Raw genomic sequence first — 20065 nt, 5'->3', positions numbered from 1 at the left:
GTTTTTGGTGTTACTTAGCATGGACCTGCGTTTTCGAAGCTGAAAGGTACTTTGTCAGCACAAGAAGGAACAAACTGGGTAAGCATAAACTTCTTTGTAAGGCTTTGTTGCTCTAAATCAGGGGTCTCCAAACTTTTTAGCCCAAGGGCCGCATTGTAGATTTTACAAGTATTCGCAGGACGAAAAAATGTGCTCATTATAAATACAATTTTTAACCCCTTGCCGCCGAGCATACGCAGATGTGCGTACTCGGCTTCCGGGGATTATACCGGGATGATGCCCGCACCTGCAGGCATCATCCCGGTACTGATTTTTAGAGCGGGCGATCGGCTTTCCAGGCATAACAACCAATGCGGCTAAAAGCCGCTCAGCTGTTATGCCGGAGGAGAGGGAGGGGACATCCACCCCCCCCCCCCCCCCGCCGCTCTTACCGGGGCTCCCGTTCAGTCGGGAGCCCCGATCAAACATCTGATGCCTCTGGCGGCTAGGGAGGGACTGGAATGAAGCCATAAGCGGCTTCATTCCATTCTTCTAATTGTAAACACGGAATCGACGTCATGACGTCGCTTCCCGTTTACTCGGCTGCCAATGGTGCCAGATTTAAAAATATATACAGTATTCAGAATCGCCGAAAACAGCGATCTGAATACTTTGAAGTGTAAAGGAGGGATTGGGGGTCTTTTAGACCCCCGATCCCTCCATAAAGAGTACCTGTCACCACCTATTACTGTCACAAGGGATGTTTACATTCCTTGTGACAGCAATAAAAATGATCAAAAATAAAAAATAAAAAAACTATTTATTAATTTTAAAATAAATAAGAAAATTATTTTTTTTGAAACGCCCCCTGACCCGCGAGCTCTCGCAGCAAAGAAAACGCATATGGAAGTCGCGCCCGCATATGTAAATGGTGTTCAAATCACACATGTGAGGTATCGCCGCGATCGGCAGAGCGAGAGTAATAATTCTAGCACTAGACCTCCTCTGTAACTCTAACCTGGTAACCGGAATTTTCTTTTTTTAAAGCGTCACCTATTGAGATTTTTAGGTACCGTCGTTTGTCATCATTCCACTAGTGCGTGCAATTATAAAGTGTGTTTGGTATCTATTTACTCAGAGTAACATTGTCTTTCACATTATGCAAAAAAAATGGGCTAACTTTACTGTTTCGTTTTTTTAAAAATTCATGAAAGTGTCCCTTTTCCCAAAAAGTTGCCTTTAAAACATCGCTGCATAAATGCCGTATGACAGAAAATATTACAAACTTTGCCGTTTTCTTCTCTAGAGTCTCTGCTAAAAAAATATATATAATGTTTGGGGGTTCCAAGTAATTTTCTGGCCAAAAACATGGATTTTAACTTGTAAACACCAAATGTCAAAAATAGGCTTGGTCATGAAAGGGTTAAATAATCTCATCATAGCCTTTCTGCACGTCTGTTTCCCCATCAGAGTCTCCTTGAACATTGTGTCTCCATCAGAGCCTCTCTACACATCTGTGTTCCCATCAGAGCTGTTCTGCACCTCTGTGCCCCCCCATCAGTGTTCCCAGCTTTTAAAAGGCAGCAGATTGGCAATGCTATGTTGGCAGAGTCTGAGCTGCGGGCTGGAGAAAACGCACCGGCCATATGTGGCCCAGGTCCCGGGGTTTGGAGACTCCTGTTCTTAGTGTATGCCTTCATAAAGGTTTTTATCAATACACATCCTACCCCAACTGTAGCAAGAAATGTAAATACCCTGGAGAATTATGGTTTAGAGTAAAACGATGATGATCAGAATCCGCTCCTCCCGCTTGGTGTCCTGGGACATTTACCATGGTCCCCGGCTCTTTGAAGCAGTGAGGGGGTCCCAGAACCATGGCAAGTGGGGGTGGAGCATGTCCACTGTACTGCAAAAGTGATTGGGAAGCTCAACAGCCGCCTGGATCACTATTACATAAAAGCCAGTTTGTTTTTAACCTTTTCTTTTTTGTTCTGGGTTTTTATTTATTTATTTTTTTCATTTTGTATTGAGTGGTATTGGTTTAGAACCCTTGTCATGCTTTTATTGCTGTCTCTGTTCCTGCTTTGGAGATTTGACCTCTTTATTGTTCTACTGACCATTGCCATGTGGACTGAAAGTGAGGAAAAAAAAATCAACATTTTCAGTTGTCACTAGAAAAGAAAAAAATAGTATATCCTTTGGATGGTGGGAGGAAACCGGAGTACCCAGAGGAAACCCACACAGGCATAGAATAATATGTAAACTTCAAGGCAGGTAGTGCCGTGGTTGGAATTTGAATCCAAGACCCTAGTGCTACTAGGCCAAAGTGCTAACTATTTAGCCACTGTGCTGCCCATATGCCAAAAAAGCCTGCTGGGTGATGAGTTCCTATTGACAACCCCCCACCCCCTCCCATTCCTCCCCAGAACTACAAAATGCAAGGGCAGGCTGTTGGGAGTCAAAGCAACAGCATTGTTTTGCTGGGAAAGATATCAATGTATGCATGTGGCACAAAGAGTGGTGGGTAAGAGGTGGAATATTATAGTAGACAGGGCTGAAAAAACTTGTTGGGATTTTAGTGCAACAAAGACACTGTGTTGTCGGACCAAAACAGGAAGTTAGGAGCACACTGGATTTTTGGGATAAAATCATTATGAAATTTGCAGAGTGCGGTAATCATTTTTTTTTTTCCTTGGACGTGTTGTAATACAGCCAGATTCCCTATTGCTGGCCTTATAAGCCTAACTGATTTCTAGTTGCCTTGATGGGGATGAGGCCATGAGATGTTTGGCCGCACATACACACATTTTTTTTTCTATTCAACCTGCAGTCCGAACAGAAAAAAGGTAACCGATTCCACCATCCACGCTACACAGTGCAGATTAATGTATATCCTGTTGTGGCTCTTGTATTGTAATAGACAGCATTGCCGGCTGTCAAATTACCCTATCAGTGCCTGCATTGGATCGGATACTTAGGCTGTTCGGAGAACAATTTTTGCCAGGCTGCCTCGATTGAGAGATGTCGTATTGAAGTTCCTCAGAAACAACCCAAATTCACTCTATGCATGGCTCATAACATCACTCTTTAGTTAGACTAGACTCATTTTGCAGAATAAGAAAAAAAATTGAAAGCAATTATTCAGTTAGAATTTTTTTTTTATATGGGATAGAATGACAAGTTTGATCGTCCAGGTGAACAAATAAAAAATGTGTGTTTGAACTTTATTTGCAAATTGATAGTATTTTATTGTCTTTTTTTTTTTTTTTTTAAATCTTCTAGCGAGTGGTGAAGAATTTTTTAAATCTGGCTTCCCATCACAGTGTCCCAGTATTTCTGGTGGATCCTGTGGTTCTGCCATTGCTAGCTAAAGATGTGGAACAACTGAGAAGCTCTATGGACAGCACACCATCTGAATGTCAGTACTTCTGCAAGCAAAGGGATGTCACTACATTTGCACTTCTGGATAAGAAGTGGGAGCACAAAGTAAGCGTAATCTCCTACAAAACCTTTTATAAAAAGTACATTTTAGTTGGTCATTTGTTGTTTAATGTTCCTGTTTGAATGTCCTTATTGCAGATATGATAGTGAGTAGCTGTACAGGGGGGGGGGCACTGCAGGTTGGGACAGCATTTTGGTGCTCCGTCGCTCCTATTTCTCCTTTGAAAGCGGTGCATGCATACCTTGAGATAGGCAAACGTTCTAACGGCTGCATTATTGAGCACATGGTTTTTCCGAGAGACGGAGGTTGGCTGTTTTTCATCAGTGGCTGTCTCCTGGCTCGCTCCTTACAAAATCCATGGCACTGTTTACAAAATTGCATTACAGCAATGTAATAACTAAACACCGGGGACTTGTATGTCACGGATGTACAAGTGTTGGTACCGTTGCCTATAGACCAATAGAGTGAAACCTTTTGTATTTTGGTACGAGGTTAATACCTATAATGATAATTTTCAGTGTATGATTTCCTTTTATTCTTTCACATGATTGTATTTAGACTTCTCCACCTTTACATACAGGCCAAGCTGTGCAGCACAAGCAGACTGTTACATAGATTGAGACAAATCATATAATAATATAACAATAACAGGGGTGCTGACAACTATAGGTTATATTTATATGGTTTGATTAAAAGTAAAAAAATAATAAAAATTTGTGCTGCAACTGCTCAAAAAGTGTTGAATGGGGTTTAATTTGTTTGTCATTTTAAATTCCATCTAAAACTTAAAGGGGTTGTAAAGGTTAAAAAAAAATTCACCTTAATGCAGAAAAATCATCTGACAATGATGACGCCCCCCCAGCCCCCTCTTTTCACTTACCTAACCCCTCGAAAGTCCCACGCTCGCCTCCTACATCCTCTTCGCCATTGGCTTGCGCTGCTGTCAATCACATCCAATGACGCGGCGCGTCGGGGGGCAGGGCCGAGTGATACAGTGAGCGGCTATGGCTGCCGGCTGTATCACGGGAGCGTGCCCGCAAGCACGTCTCACCATGCGAGGGAGCTCGCATGAACGTCAGAAGTACTTGCTTGAGGAAGCCGAGACAACCGCCGAGGGACCCCAGAAGAGCAGGATAAGGGCCACTCAAAACGAGCTGCACAGTGGAGGAAAGTATAACATGTTTGTTATTTAAAAAAAAAAAAAATCCCTTTACAATCCCTTTTAAGCTGGATACACACTATACAACTTTTGTTCGATTTTTCCTTTACCTTCAACTATGTAGTACAAGGGCGTGCCTGATTGCATACAAATTGAAAGTGTTTAGGTTTGACCTCATATTGTATGGTTTTAGTAAATCTAAAGGGAATTTTTTTTTTACAAAATTGTATAGTGTGTATCCAACTATAATGTTCATCTAAAAGACAATCTATCTTAGATGGGTAACCATCTAACATCATACAACTTATCACCCTATTGCAAGAAGTTGATTGATTACCAATAAATCTGCTGGCAGGATCAACAGGTAATAGAACTTTGACAACAGAGACTCAGAAAAACAAAAACTGATGTGTTAATGCAATTTTGTCTTTTTTTTTTAACTATTGTCCATAGTTACAATTTTGGGTGTTTTTTATTTTTATTTTTTTCATCTGGTGTTTCAGCCAGTGTGTTATTTTCAAACCAAACTGTCCTGCAAATGTATCAGTTAAAGTGATACTAAAGTCTCAGTTGTTTTGTTATTTTTAAATAATAAATTTTTTTTTTTATTATACTTGCCTGCTCTTGGGTAGTGGTTTTGCACAGAGCAGCCCAGATTGTCCTCTTCTTGGGTCCCTCTTTGGCCCTCCTGGCCCCTCCCTCCTGCCCCCACAGCAAGCAGCTTGCTATGGGGGCACCCAAGCCACTGCTCTGTGTGTCCATTCAGACACAGAGCTGTGGTTCGGCCCTGCCCCCTCTCTCTCCTCATTGGCTCACTGACTTTGACAGCAGCGCAGCGCCATTGGCTCCCGCTGCTGTCTCAGCCAATGAGGAGGGAGATTCCTGGGCAGCTGAGACTCTCCTGCAACATTTCTGGATGGGGCTGAGAGGGGCTGCTGCACACAGACGTTTTTTTATCTTCTTAATGCATAAAGTGCATTAAGATAAAAAAACTCACTTTACAACCACTTTAAGCTTCTTTCACATGGGCGTCATCTGTTCAGTTTTGTTTTTTCAAAGAAAGAAATTGATTCAGTTCACGTCAGTTTTTAAATATGTTTTCAGTTCAGTTTCTATCTGCTTGCATCAGTTTTTACATCCACCACCGGCATCCTAACGGCCATGACTCGTGGGTTCATCCCTGGCAAGGTAACAGCCATGTTGAGGGAAAGTGGCCTGATATGGTTCAGGGAGGGGAGTGGGTCTCACACCCCACCCCCCTTCTTCCTGGCCTGGCAGGCTGCATGGATAAGGAATTGGATAAGGGTGTGTATTTTTGGGGGGGGGGGGGCACAAAAACAAAAGTAAAAATATAACAGATTACACATAAAAGTCGGGCATGAAGTAGCCTTTCAACTTGCATGGTTAGAACATGCAAAGCATCACATTGTTATTCGTAAAGCAAGCACAGTAGCAATTCACTCTTAACCAATGGTGTCATGCATTTTTTTCCACTGACAGCTCCTTTGTTTACATTCTGTTGTCTGTTGGGAATCCCCCAACTGACAGTAGGGATGAATCATTGTTAGGACACAGACAACAAATGACTCGTCCTTGCGTTATTATCCCCGGCGGATGCAAAATAGGATTTTTTTTTTTCATCCGTCAATAGATTGATGAAAAATGAACAAACAGAAAGCCCTTGTGAAAAAGGCCTTAGAGTGTTGAGACAAACCATTTACAGGAGTGCTTACAATGATCAGCTTTTATTCATATAAAACCTTTATCTCAAATAGAAACCTGCCACTGTAACTGCTTGTGTAACTTCAGTGTGAGCTGGAGTTCAGCGTCAATTTGTTAGTGTATCTAAATGCGCTAGTGTATCTCCCCTTCCTCCAAGATTAGCAATGCTGCTGTCCAAAGAGTGCCCCCTGTGCTCTTTAATCCAGAGTGGAGGCACTCCAATACAGGAGGTGTGTTACTGGCCAGATCACCAGGGGGGAAAAAAAGACTAAAATAAGAAAATCGATGCAGCCACCACGTCCAATGATTTGTAAGTTGCAATTTACTACATTTTTAGTTTTGGATTTAATATGACTTAAAACCTGACTTGGAACTTGCTCTTCCCACCTTACTAATTGTTGTTTCCCCTTTTTAGGGTAATTTTTTTCGAGCCGCAGAGAAGATTGGATTTCAGTGGCACAAATATGAGGGGAGAGATCCACGACTGGAAGGAATGGATGACTTGTCAGGTGTACAAATACCTCTTCATTATATATTCAGGATGGCATCACATACAATCCATTTAGTAGTGCTTTATGAAAGAAGTGGCAACTACCTGTGGCATGGTCCTTTACGGCTGAAGAGGAATATGGATAGAAAATTTGCCCCTTTCCGGAAGCTTCAATTTGGTCGATATGCTGGAGCATATAATAGGTAATTGGTTTTCCGCCAATTAGAATTTTGTCGTTTTTTGCAATATTTTTTTTTGTAATGATTTTTAGACTTATTCAACAAATCAGTGCAAAGTACAGGAATGGAGTAATGTTAGGAACCAATCTTGATTGTAGTATGCTAAAATTACTTCTGATGGATTTAGTAATACCCTTTGCCGAGATGAAAAATTAGCTTATGGATTGTGTCATCCGCAACATGGCCTGAACCCATTACTCTGGAGGAGTTTGTGCATTATTGACAATATAGTGGTCTATGACATGGTATAGTAAATGTAGCTTCTTAATGTATAAGCTGTCTACAGTATCTACTGTGTCATACTGAAAAGGTTTCAAGGGCAAGAGGTGGAAATGCAAGCTTACCAAGGCGGTATTGTGTTATCCAAACGTGAACCTAGAGCTGGTGCTTTGGATTTGATGGCTGCTGTTGGACCTGTTTAGGATGTCCGTTTTGAAGAAGACAGACCAACAGAAAAATTAGAATGTTATTTCACAATCTCGGGTCAGATGTGCACCACCATCAAACCATTGCAGTGTCTGAGTGCCGCTAATATTATAAAAATAAACTGAGGACTGGAAGCTGAACATTATATGCTGCAAGCTCTTCTGTGGTAGTGATGACAGCTTTTTTTATTTTTTTATTTTTTTTGGAGGCTTCTCTCGCTGCTGGCTTCTTCCACATTTGGCTATAGAGCAACTAGTGATGTATGATGGGATTGTGTTATGTTATTAACTCCAGTTTTTATCATCTTACTGTTGGCATGCAAGTGCACTGCAAAGAGGTGCAAATATATTAATAATGGCTTGTAAAAAGAGAAGGGAGTTTGTTTTTTGTTTATTTTTTGGCAGAAGAGACATACAGGGGTTGAATTACTAAACCTGGATAGTACAGAATCTGGTGCAGCTGTGCATGGTAGCCAATCAGCTTCTAACTTCAGCCTAATTAAATAACGGATTTCACTGTAAAAAAATTATTAAAAACCAGCCGCTACAAATACTGCAGCTGCTGACTTTTAATAAATGGACACTCACCTGTCCCAGGATCCAGCGATGTCGGCAGCCGAGGCCAATCGATCTCTCGGCTGCTGCTGCCGCCATTCTAGGTGAGGGAATCAGGAAGTGAAGCGTTGCGGGCGGCTTTACTTCCCAGTTGCCTACTGCGCATGCGCGAGTTGCGCAGCACAATGAGAATGGTCCGCGCTGTCTCTGGGACCCGTGTGTGTCCCAGCAGACAGCAAGCAGGGACAGGAAGAGGCATAGACTCCCGTGAGAGTGTATGCCCGGAAGTGGGTGCAAATACCTGTCTTAGACAGGTATCTGCACCCCCTCCCCCCTGAAAGGTGCCAGCTGTGACACCGGAGGGGGGTTCCAATGAGCGGAAGTTCCACTTTAGGGTGGAACCCCGCTTTAAGCTTTGACAATAAAAACCTGGAAGCTGATTGGTTTCTATGCAGAGCTGCACCGGATTTTGCACTCTAACGTTTCTAGTAAATCAGCCTCACAAAGTCTATTTAAGTACTCTTAAGTATAAAGGTTTGGTCAGTTTCAGCTAAATTAGTATTACTATACAGGATTTATATAACGCCAACAGTATACCTTTTAGAATAACCTTTAAAATCTAAAGGTATTCAGTACAGTAACAGTACAATTCAGTTCAAGAGGATTAGGAGGGCACTGCTTTTGGGTGATTAAAATCTTAATAGGGAGTGATGCAATTATTTTTTTACTTTTGAATGTTTGCAACTTGATATATTTTATTATAATTTATATAGTTTTTTTTTTATGTTTATATAAAAATGTACATTTTACAAATACGAGGTGGTATAAAAAGGTCTCAAGACTAGTTTTGTAACATGCCAACAGATGGCGGCACAAGGCTGCAAGCACAGTCATGGAACATCGACCTTCATAAGTCATTGTGCAAAAAAAAACAGTGGGAGCTATTCAACTGGTACTATTCTGCGTGCGTTACCACATCTGCTATTTCATTATGGACAGCAAGTTAGAAAAAAGAGCAAACGTGAAATTCTGCATGAAACTGAAACTGGGCAAATCTGCCACAGAGATGTTTAACATGATTCAGCAAGTGCGATACTTTTCGATACCACCTCATATTTATATTGTGATGCTTTATAATTGTTCAGTCAGCAGGTTTGGAACAGATTGGTACCCAAGCTCTATTAAAGTGGGAGTAAACTCCCATGTATAATGTCTACCTATAGGTAAGCCTATAATCAGGCTTACCTATAGGTACAGTAAACCACTTATAAACGTGCACCGTTTAGGAGATATTTACTTTAGATGCAGCCAGTGACTTCACCAGCATGCCGCAAACATCGACTCCCGCACGCATGCACGATAGTAACATCTTTGCTGGCTTGCCCATTCAAATTGCAAAAGCCTGCAAACCCAGAAGGAAGACCGGATGAAGATGAAAGCTCCTTCAGCAGTGGACAAGGTGCCGCTGGAGGGCTTTGATTCCAGGTAAGTTTGTTATAATGTGCTAGAATGCATCGTATTATAACTTAAAGTACAGGGGGGGGGGCCTTTTTTTTTTTTTTTTTTTTTTTTTTTTTTATGTTTTACTACCACTTTAATTGTGAAGGAAACTGAGGTCACTCATCTGGTATGAAGTGCCCAGATTAAAATAGAGATGTCTGAACAGAATTAAAAATTTAATTTGGCACTTTAAGATGAATATATTTCAGCTGTATGCCTGGGGCAGCACAGTTTAAAATCGGAAATGATATTATAAATGTTGCTCGACTTCTTTAGATCTTAGATCTGAATTCTTATGCTGGGTAATTATGATGGTTTTGATAACTTTTTTCCCGTTCCATATTGCTTATTTCAGAGCTGATCTTATCAAAGTTACTGCCGATGGTCTGAAATTGCAGATCCCCAAAGATCCATCGAGATTTTTATCAGAAATGTCTCATTCAAGATTTCTCGAGTGCAGATACAGAGAAGCTCGGTCATTCTTTCAGGTAGGTTAGGAGCCCTAAAAAGTGACCAATGCCCAGCTGTTCTTTTAACTCTGGCCATACATTATACAATGTTCTTGTTTAATTCCCTTTAGATTCCCCTTCAACTATGTAGAGCAAAGACCTGCCTGATTGCATACAAATTGAAAGTGTTTAGGTTTTTGACCTCATATTACATGGTTTTCTATATGGTATATGCCCAAGCCTGTATGTAACACAATTATATTTCCAACATTGAGCTGTGTGTTGAAGACTTTCACATTCAAAATATGTCAGGTCCTATCCATTTAATATCACCTATAACTTTTTCCTTAAGCACTTTACATGTACCCACTGGGAGTCAAATGCAGCATGTTCTCTTTAACTACCATCAAAAACTCCCTATATGTACTGGCTGAACAAAATTCTCAATATTAGTAAAAGTGTACCTGTTTTAGCACAGGAAGAGTGAATGAATGTAATATAGTGGTTGGTTAGAGGGTCTGAGATGCACAACAAAGAGGAGAGGTGTGAAAGGTAAAAAGCTGACCAGACATACTTGGGGCACTGTTCCATCCAAGTCCTCCCACTGACACCAACGATGGGGCACAATCCCTTCCATTGACACCAATGATGGGACACTATTTCTCCCACTGACACAATGAAAGGGCAAAATTCCTCCCTCTAACACTGACTGGGCACAATTTCTCCCACTGACACCAGTGATGGGGCACAATTTCTCCCACTGACACCAGTGATGGGGCACCATTTCTCCCACTGACACCAGTGATGGGGCACCATTTCTCCCACTGACACCAGTGATGGGGCACCATTTCTCCCACTGACACCAGTGATGGGGCACCATTTCTCCCACTGACACCAGTGATGGGGCACCATTTCTCCCACTGACACCAGTGATGGGGCACCATTTCTCCCACTGACACCAGTGATGGGGCACCATTTCTCCCACTGACACCAGTGATGGGGCACCATTTCTCCCACTGACACCAGTGATGGGGCACCATTTCTCCCACTGACACCAGTGATGGGGCACCATTCCTCCCACTGACACCAGTGATGGGGCACAATTTCTCCCACTGACACCATGAAAGGGCAAAATTCCTCCCTCTAACACAGACTGGGCACAATTTGTTCCTCTCACTGACACCAATAAAAAGGGAACTATTCCTTCCATTGACATCAATTATGGGGCAAAATTCTTCCCACTGGCACCAATGATGGGGCAGATGTCCTTCCTCTTACCCCAAAGATGTGGCATTGTTTACTCCCACTGGATGCCAGGAGTATTCCTGCTGGCCCTAGTCTGGCCCCCCTAAAGTTAGGAGACTCTTGCTGTAATGTGATTTTTTTTATTTTTGTAAACTAATTACTATATGCACTTTACTTTTTGGTAGTTTATAAGACCACCATAATTCAGTTGGTACAGAATGTAAAACTTGTTAAACAACACTCTTATGTGAATTTGTTTCTTAGCTGTATCCTGATGACTTGTCTCTGGAAGGGATTGGTTTCCGAAAGAAGGCCAAAGCATTGCTACATCTGGCAGCTTCCACTTTGGATGTGTTGGGAATGAGCTTCTGGATCAGCAGTGGTACATGTTTAGGTAATATGAATACTATTTCCATCAAGACATCTATCTAAAGCCAAAACTGTGCTTTCGGGTTTGACTTTCTATCCTGTAGACTCAATAGGAAGTTAGAGGAAATATTTTCAAAGGTAGGAGAATCCAGCTTAGAACACGGTACAATCTGACTATACAATATCCTTTTTAGAGCTACCAACAGCTATGTAGCGCAAGGTCCCACCTGATTGGATAGTTGTGGTGTTCCTATAACATAGTTTTAGGTACATCTACAGTTTATTGTATGCTAAGATTGTAACTTATAAGGTAAGCTTTAGACATTTGTAAATGGAGTGTTCCTACTGGAATATATTCCCTCTATTCCTGTTCAGATGACAAACTCAAAATGTTGGACTTTTCCACACTTTTAAGTCTCAGTGACTGTGGTCACCAGGACAAATATAGGGTGAATATCCCTAGCAGGGACACAAAAAAGCAATGAAAGCATGACAAGGAGGTTATAACCCCTCACGTCTCCATCCAAAATTGAAAAACAATTTCTGTCTCTACATTTTTTTTAAATACATGTCTCTTCTGATAAAATGTTCCAGATTTCTTCACACCAAGCATGGGCACTGGAGTGCCACTCTGATGTGCTGTGCTGATGCATCAATCCCAACACTGTGGATATTGTTAAATTTTATTGAAATGTCAGTGATATTTCATAAAATCCAGTGACAGTGTTGTAATGCAGTATTAAAGTGGTTGTAAACACATTACAACCACTTTAACCTACAGGTAAGCCTAGATTAAAGCTTACCTGTAGATGCAAGAAATATCTCCCAAACCTAAAAGGTTTAGGAAATATTTGCAGGGCGCAGGCACACTGAGCGTGCCATTTCTAGCACCAGCGCGCATGCGTGGGAGTGACGTCATTGCGGCTCCGGCCAGTCACAGCGCTGGAGCCGAGATTCCCAGAAGTCACTCTGGGATAGATGGCGGCATCAGAGGAGGCAAACGAGGGCTGATGTGGGGGCTTTGATCTCAGGTAAGTAATTCATAATGAGCCAATATGCTATGCTATGCATACTAGCTCATTATGCCTTTGCCTTGCAGGGTGTATTTTTAATTTTTTAAGAGTCTTTACTTCCTCTTTAATGGTGATGCTAACTAGCACAATTTCATTGGACTTGTGATCTGACCTTCAATGTTTATAAGCATTTAATTTCTATCCATTTTTGCTTCATTATGTATAGGTTTGTCTTCCTCTTGATCAACTGGATCAATTTTTATGTATTTTTCAATTGGATGAACCTGATGGATATGTTTTGTTTTATATTTATAGATATCTGAAATGCATTGTGGTAAAAAGATAGGATAAGTAAGCAATAACATAAATATTATTTTCTTTGTAGGATGGTATCGACAGTGTAATATTATTCCTTACAGTAAAGATGTGGATTTAGGCATATTCATAAAGAACTACAAACCTGAAATTATTCTAGCACTCCAGAAAGCTGGCCTGCCACTAAAGCACAAGTTTGGAAAGGTCAGTGTTTTTTGGGGTTTTTTTCACCACTTTTTAAAAATGTTTATGTAAAATCCTCCTTGATTACAAGTATAGCAGATGGTGTTTTAATTCATTATTCTTGTTATCACAGTCATTAAAGGTAATATTTTTTTTTTTGCAGTCATAGATACTTGTAGCCTAATTGGTTTTATTGGTTGTGTTACCTTGGCCTTGCCATCTATTTCTATGCAGCTATTAGCTGCATGATTGTTTTTCCTCCAGGTTTTTTTTTTTCGATTTGGATAGAGTAGGGAAAGGTAAGAACCCATGTTGGTTTTTTTCTTTTGCAATATTTTTATTATTTTGCAATGAACAAAAACGGATGTACAATAGAAAAAAATAAGAGAAATCATAAGTTGCAGTAAGTAATATAACTTCTTACATGTATCAAATGAACAATAAACAATGCATTTGTACCATGACTCGATATAGCTTGCCACTGCACATAAATGAAAAGCCCTCAACTCTTGTTTAGTCCTCCTGTATATCAAATATTAATAGCTCCACCAATCATCATACTGAAATGGGGAGTAAGCTGTAACATCAGAGAAATTACCCATGGTTCTGAACTGAGCAATCATTTAGAGTGCTAAAAAACATTATCAGCAAAGATTTGAAATTGGATTTGAAATGTGTGCTCCCTGCATGTTGGGCCCCTGTATGTGGCCAGGCTGTGGAAAAGGCTCCCACATGTGGTATCGCCATACTCCAGAGTAGTAGAATCTATTTTGGGGTGTCATTTTTGGCATGTACATGCTATGTGTTAGAAATATTGTATAGATGGACAACTTTGTGTAAAAAACAAAACAAACAAAAAAAACCACGCATTTTCATTTTCTTTCCACTTTTTCCAAAAACTTGTAGAAAAAAATGACATGTTCAAAAGACTCATTATGCATCACAGATTATATGTTTCGGCTGTTTTCTTTCCAAAATTGGGTAATTTTAGGGGCGTTTCCATTGTCCTGGTGCTCTAGGGCCTTCACAAGTGCAAGAGGTAGTCAAAAAATGATATGTGTAATTTATGCTCCAAGAATCACTGACAGTGCTCCCTGCATGTTGGGCCTCTCTATAAGGCCAGGCTGTGTAAAAGTCTCACACGTGGTAGCGCCACACTCAAGAGGAGTAGTAGAATGTGTTTTGGGGTGTAATTTGTGGTATGCATATGCTGTGTGTGAGAAATAATCTGCTAATATGACAATTTTGTGGGAAAAAAATAATAATCTTGATTTTGCAAAGAATTGTAGGAAAAAATTACAACATCAAAAAACGCACCATGCCTCTTACTAAATACCTTGGTATGTATACTCTCCAAAAAGGGGTCATTTGGGGGGTATTTGTACTTTCCTGGCATGTTAGGGTCTCAAAAAATTAGATAGGTCATCAGTACTTCAGGTGTGAGGAATTTTCAGAGATTGGCATCATAGCTTTTGGACATTCACACAGACCAAATAATATACATCAATTTGGGTTATTTTTACTAGAGATATGTAGCAGTATAAATTTTGGCCAACATTTTAAGAAGAAAAATTACTAATTTACAAAATTTATAACAGAAGCTAAGAAAAATTCATTTTTCTACAGAAGTTTCTTTTTTTTTTTTGCTTTTATCACGCAAAACCCCCCCCCCCCCCAAAAAAAACAGCCAAATACCACCAAAAGAAATCGCTCTTTGTATGAAAAAAAAAAAAGGATGAAAATTTCATATGGGTACAGTGTTGCATGACTGAATAATTGTCATTCAAAGTGTGAGAGCTTCGAAACCTGAAAATTGGTCTGATTAGGAAGTGGGTTTAAATGCCCAGTGGGTAAGTGGTTAAATATAAGAATTTTAAATTTTTTAAAGGGAAGGGACAGGAACAAGTAATGTGACAAAATAGTATAACCGTTTAGGTAGTAGTCATTTTTATCATGGTTATTCTGCCTATCCAACAAAGAGTAATTAAGCCATTTTGCAGGCCCACACAAGTTTAGGGGTCAAAATATTTGGTATCTTTTTGCATAACACAGCCTCATCTTATATATTTTATATATTTCATGCACTACTTTGGTCTGATTTTCATTCAACTTTTGAGGGTTAACATTGAAATCTATGGCCATCAAGTTGCATGAAAGTTGTATCTGAATGTTTTACATGTAACAGTGGGTTCTACTTTGGAGAGGGATAACCAGTCTCTTCCAAAGTTGCGTGAAAGTTTCATCAAAGTTGCACTCCAAAGTAACATGACTTTGGAGTCGTACAAGTGTGAGTGGAGCCTATTTGGAAAGGAGTTTGGATTTTATTTACCCTTTTTAACAAAGCAACACGTTTTAGATATACAAATAAAATAAAAATATATATTTAAATAAGCAAGTCTATAAAAGCATACTAAAGTACTGCATGGACGAGGTCTTTCAAAAACAACTTTTGGTAAAATTAAACAATTTTTTCCACAGTACTCTACTAATATGTTTTGTGTGTATGAACTCTTAGTAATATTAATAGTGTTGTTTCTTTTGGATATTGTGTTAGCCCCCCTGAAGGTGTATTTTCTTTCAGATGATGGTTAAAATATAGCTAAAGTCAACACTTACTTTTTGGTTTTGGCTAGAAGGGAGAAAGATTAGAAATCTTCCAATGGGGATACTAGCTCTGGTGACCAGGATATCCCCCAAGGTGTTGCCTTAACCTCCTCGCGCCCGCCCTATAGCCGAATTACGGCCGTAGAGCAGGCGCGTTCGTCCGGGCGGTCGTCCCTGGACGGCTTGATGTTTACTTCCGCAATGCGCGCCGCCACGGGCGCGCATCGCGGAAGTTCTGTGTTCGCCGTGTCCCCCGGGGACAGGCAAACACAGATCGCTGTAAACGGCCAATCACAGCGGCCGTTTACAGCGTGATCGGCGTGTCCAATGGGAGATGATCTCATATGTAAACATATGAGATCATCTCGCAGCGCCGCTCTCCTTCCTCGCACAGACAGTGCGAGAGGGGAGAGATGAACGGCTGCAGCGGCAGCCGTTCTGATTGTGGAAAAAAAAAAATTAAAAAAATGAAATAAAAAGTGCCATCCGCCCCCAGCAGTGCCATCCGCCCCAGTGCCATCCACCCCAGTGCTACCTGCCCCCAGTGCCATCCACCCCAGTGCTACCTGCCCCCAGTGCCATCCACCCCAGTGCTACCTGCCCCCAGTGCCATCCACCCCAGTGCTACCTACCCCCAGTGCCATCCACCCCAGTGCTACCTGCCCCTAGTGCCATCCACCCCAGTGCTACCTGCCCCCAGTGCCATCCACCCCAGTGCTACCTGCCCCCAGTGCCATCCACCCCAGTGCTACCTGCCCCCAGTGCCATCCACCCCAGTGCCACCTGCCGTCAGTGCCACCTGCCCCCAGTGCCACCTGCCGTCAGTGCCACCTGCCGTCAGTGCCACATAGTGCCATCTGTCATCAGTGCCACGTATCAGTGCCATTTGTCATCAGTGCCACCTGTCAGTGTCACGTGCCATCTGTTGTCAGTGTCACGTGTCATCAATGCCACTTATCAGTGCCATCTGTCATCAGTGTCACGCGTCATCGGTGCCATGTATTAGTGCCATCTGTCATCGGTGGCACATATTAGTGCCACGTATTAGTGCCATCTGTCATCGGTGCCACGTTTCAGTGCCACGTGTCATCAGTGCCACGTATTAGTGCCACGTGTCATCAGTGCCACGTATAAGTGCCACGCGTCATCAGTGCCACATATTAGTGCCATCTGTCATCAGTGCCACATATTAGTGCCATCTGTCATCAGTGCCACCTGTCATCATTGCCACGTATCAGTGCCATCTGTCATCAGTGTCACGTGTCATTGTCCTGGTGCTTCAAAAGTGTAATAAATAGTCAACAAGTTAGATGTGTAACTTATGTTCCTAGAACACATGATGGCGCTACCTGCATGTTGGGCCTCTCTATGTGGCCAGGCTGTGAAAAAGTCCCACACATGTGGTATTGTAATACTCAGGAGGAGTAGCAGAATTTTTTGGGGGGTGTCATTTGTGGTATACACATGCCACGTGAGAGAAATAACCTATTACAATGACAATTTTGTGGAGAAAAAAAAAAAAATGAAAAATCTTAATTTTGCAAAGAATTGTGGGAAAAAAATGACAACATCAAAAAGCTCACTATACCTCTTACTAAATACCTTGGAATGTCTACTTTCCAAAAAGGGGTCATTTGGGGGGTATTTGTACTTTCCTGACTTGTTGGGGTCACAAGAAGCGAGATAGGCCACCAGTACATCAGATGTGATCAATTTTGTGCGATTCGCACCACAGCTTGTAGACTCTCTAACTTTCACAAAGACCAAATAATATCCACTAATTTGGGTTATTTTTACCAAAGATATGTAGCAGTATAAATTGTGACCAAAATTTATGAAGAAAAATTAATAATTTGCATAATTCTGTCACAGAAACAAAGAAATATGCGTTTTTTTTCAAAATTTTCGGTCTTTTTTCATTTATAGCGCAAAAAATAAAAACCCCAGAGGTGATCAAATACCACCAAAAGAAAGCTCTATTTGTGGGAAAAAAAGGACAAAAAATTCATTTGGGTACAGTGTTGCATGACTGAGTAATTGTCATTCAAATTGTGAGAGCACCGAAAGCTGAAAATTGGTCTGGGCAGGAAGGTGTTTAAGTGCCCTGTAAGCAAGTGGTTAATTTGCAGGGATTTCCTCTCACTTCCTGTTTTAGCAAAGGTACAGGAAATAAAGATAAATCTTCCCAATGGGACACAGATGGCAAAAATAAACCTTTACTAGGGTTATAACCCTCCATTACTCTATTCAAAGTAAAAATCATTTTCCTATAGTTCTATTTTAATATCTAATTAATCCAGAGGACTGCATAAAAGCTTAGTTTTTGTAAATTTACAATATTGCTAGTATATTACATTGCACACATCCTGAAAAACAATAATATATGTTTGTATAACATTAGTGCAACTTTAAAGTTGTTCAAAATCAGTATCGCCCCCCTTACCTCCCCATATGCTTAAAGCGGAGGTCCACCCTAAACTGGACCTTCCACTCATCGGAACCCTCCCCCCCCCTCCGGCGCCACAATTGGCACCTTTCAGGGGGGAGGGGGGTGCAGGTACCTGTACAGTACAGGTATCTGCACCCACTTCCTGGATAGCTCTCTGCGGAAAGGGGCGTAGATTACGCCCCTTTCCGAAAGTCCCCCCGCTGCCTGCTGGGAAACACACAGATCCCAGAGGCAGCGGGTCCATCCTTATTGTGCAGCGCGACTCGCGCATGCGCAGTAGGGAACTGGGAAATGAAGCCGAAATTCTCCACTTCATGACTCCCATACCCAAGATGGCGGCGGCAGCACCCGAGAGACGATCGAGAGATCGGCTTCGGGTGCCGACATCGCGGGCGCGCTGGACAGGTAAGTGTCACTATTTTAAAAGTCAGCAGCTGCAGTATTTGTAGCTGCTGGCTTTTAAAAAAAAAAAAAAAAACGCGGAGTCCCGGCGGACTCCCGCTTTAAATGTATCCTCACTCACTCAATCCAGAGCTGTACCCGTCTGTAGCGGCTCTCTCCCTTCTCCCCACTCTCACAGGCTTTGCTGCTGAGGCAGTGGGAACCATTGGCTTTTGCTGCTGTCAGTCAAATGCTGTGACAAAGGAGTGGAGGGCAGCTTGAGATCGAGCTTGAAGGTGTTGCACAATAGGAAGAGGCTTCCTATGCTAGTGCATTGAGGAGATAAGGAGCTAGGAGCGCTGGTGGGGAACCCAAGAAGAGAAGGACTGGCCTGTCTGTGCAATTGCACAGAGCAGGTAAGTATATCATGTTTGTTATTTTTTTTTAACAATGACTTTACAATGTTTTAAGATTAGATCAAGTCAGGTTTGCATTGCCAGAATTTTGCAAGAGGGCAGCAGTTTTAGGCTGGGTTCACACTATTGCAAATTGGATGTGGGTTTCCCACATCCAATTCGCAATAGCAGATTTTGACCAGCTCTCTATGGAGCTAGTTCACATATCTCGGCTGCAGCACCGGTGCGAATTTGCACAGAAGCCCTGTGCTTCTTTTGGTCCGTTTTCAGGTCCGAATTCAGCCAAAAATTCTGGCTCAAATCAGATCTGAATTGGTGAACGGGGACACACCGGACCCCTGCTGTATGCTCGTCGATGGTGTGAACCCAGCCATTTTTCATAGATGTGCAAAGCTTCAAGTTCTGCTTGACACTGCTCACGTATGCATATGTTTTAAAAGAAAAAAAATTGCTATGCTCCGGTTACAAAGAATTTTTGAGGTGCTAGTTACTAAAAACTTGTGATATCAAGTTTCAACATAATATAAACGAAAAGTGCAGCTCTACCAAAAAGCTAATATCAGAAATAAATAAAATATACATTTGACCAAATCAAAATTAATTTACATATGGTAATCCATTGTGGATCGGCATTATATAGTGCAAACACCATAAATCAAAGTGCCCATAAAATGTCAGTCGATTCAGAAAAATAGTGCTAATATTTCAGCTTCATATCCAAGATTGTGTTCACGCATTCTACTCTCCTGCAAAAGTGAATACATGGAAGAAACACCCAGCAGTCAGTGCTCCACACCCAGTGCCATACAGGATCCTTGCCTTACCAGATATGTTTGATCATTATAAGAAATGGTCAAACCATGCTTGTAGGGTTAGATCCTCATCACCCAGGAGGTGCCAACCTCAATACATCCGAAAAAGCTTTGCCAAATTTACCCCGCATACAATACCACATAAAAGAGAGCAACACTCATAGGGTAATAAAGTTAAAACCCAGATTAATTAATTGAATCAAAGTACACACTCACATTATAATTGTATATGATTGGTGTGTATGTGTATATCTGTGTGTGTATGGGTAATATAAATATATACACAGTTATGCTCATAAGTTTACACACCCTTGCAGA

General features: G+C 41.4%; 1 protein-coding gene across 2 annotated transcripts in view; it reads left to right on the top strand.

Moving 5' to 3' along the window:
• Positions 1 to 20065, top strand: part of FKTN (fukutin) — a 55770-nt gene that overhangs the window by 18058 nt on the left and 17647 nt on the right. For both annotated transcript variants that reach the window (XM_077475179.1, XM_077475178.1), the window contains exons 3-8: positions 19 to 78; positions 3262 to 3465; positions 6718 to 6995; positions 9867 to 9999; positions 11470 to 11599; positions 12973 to 13106. In XM_077475179.1, coding sequence (XP_077331305.1) covers positions 19 to 78; positions 3262 to 3465; positions 6718 to 6995; positions 9867 to 9999; positions 11470 to 11599; positions 12973 to 13106 — 939 coding nt within the window. The remainder of the gene's footprint in view (positions 1 to 18; positions 79 to 3261; positions 3466 to 6717; positions 6996 to 9866; positions 10000 to 11469; positions 11600 to 12972; positions 13107 to 20065) is intronic.

The sequence above is a fragment of the Lithobates pipiens genome, unplaced genomic scaffold, assembly GCF_037356315.1.
Source record: "Lithobates pipiens isolate NorthernLeopardFrog02 unplaced genomic scaffold, aLitPip1_a1.2 Scaffold_13, whole genome shotgun sequence".
Taxonomy (NCBI): Eukaryota; Metazoa; Chordata; class Amphibia; order Anura; family Ranidae; genus Lithobates; species Lithobates pipiens.
The sequence above is the reverse complement of the archived record's forward strand: the minus strand, read 5'-3'. Positions and strand labels throughout refer to the sequence as shown.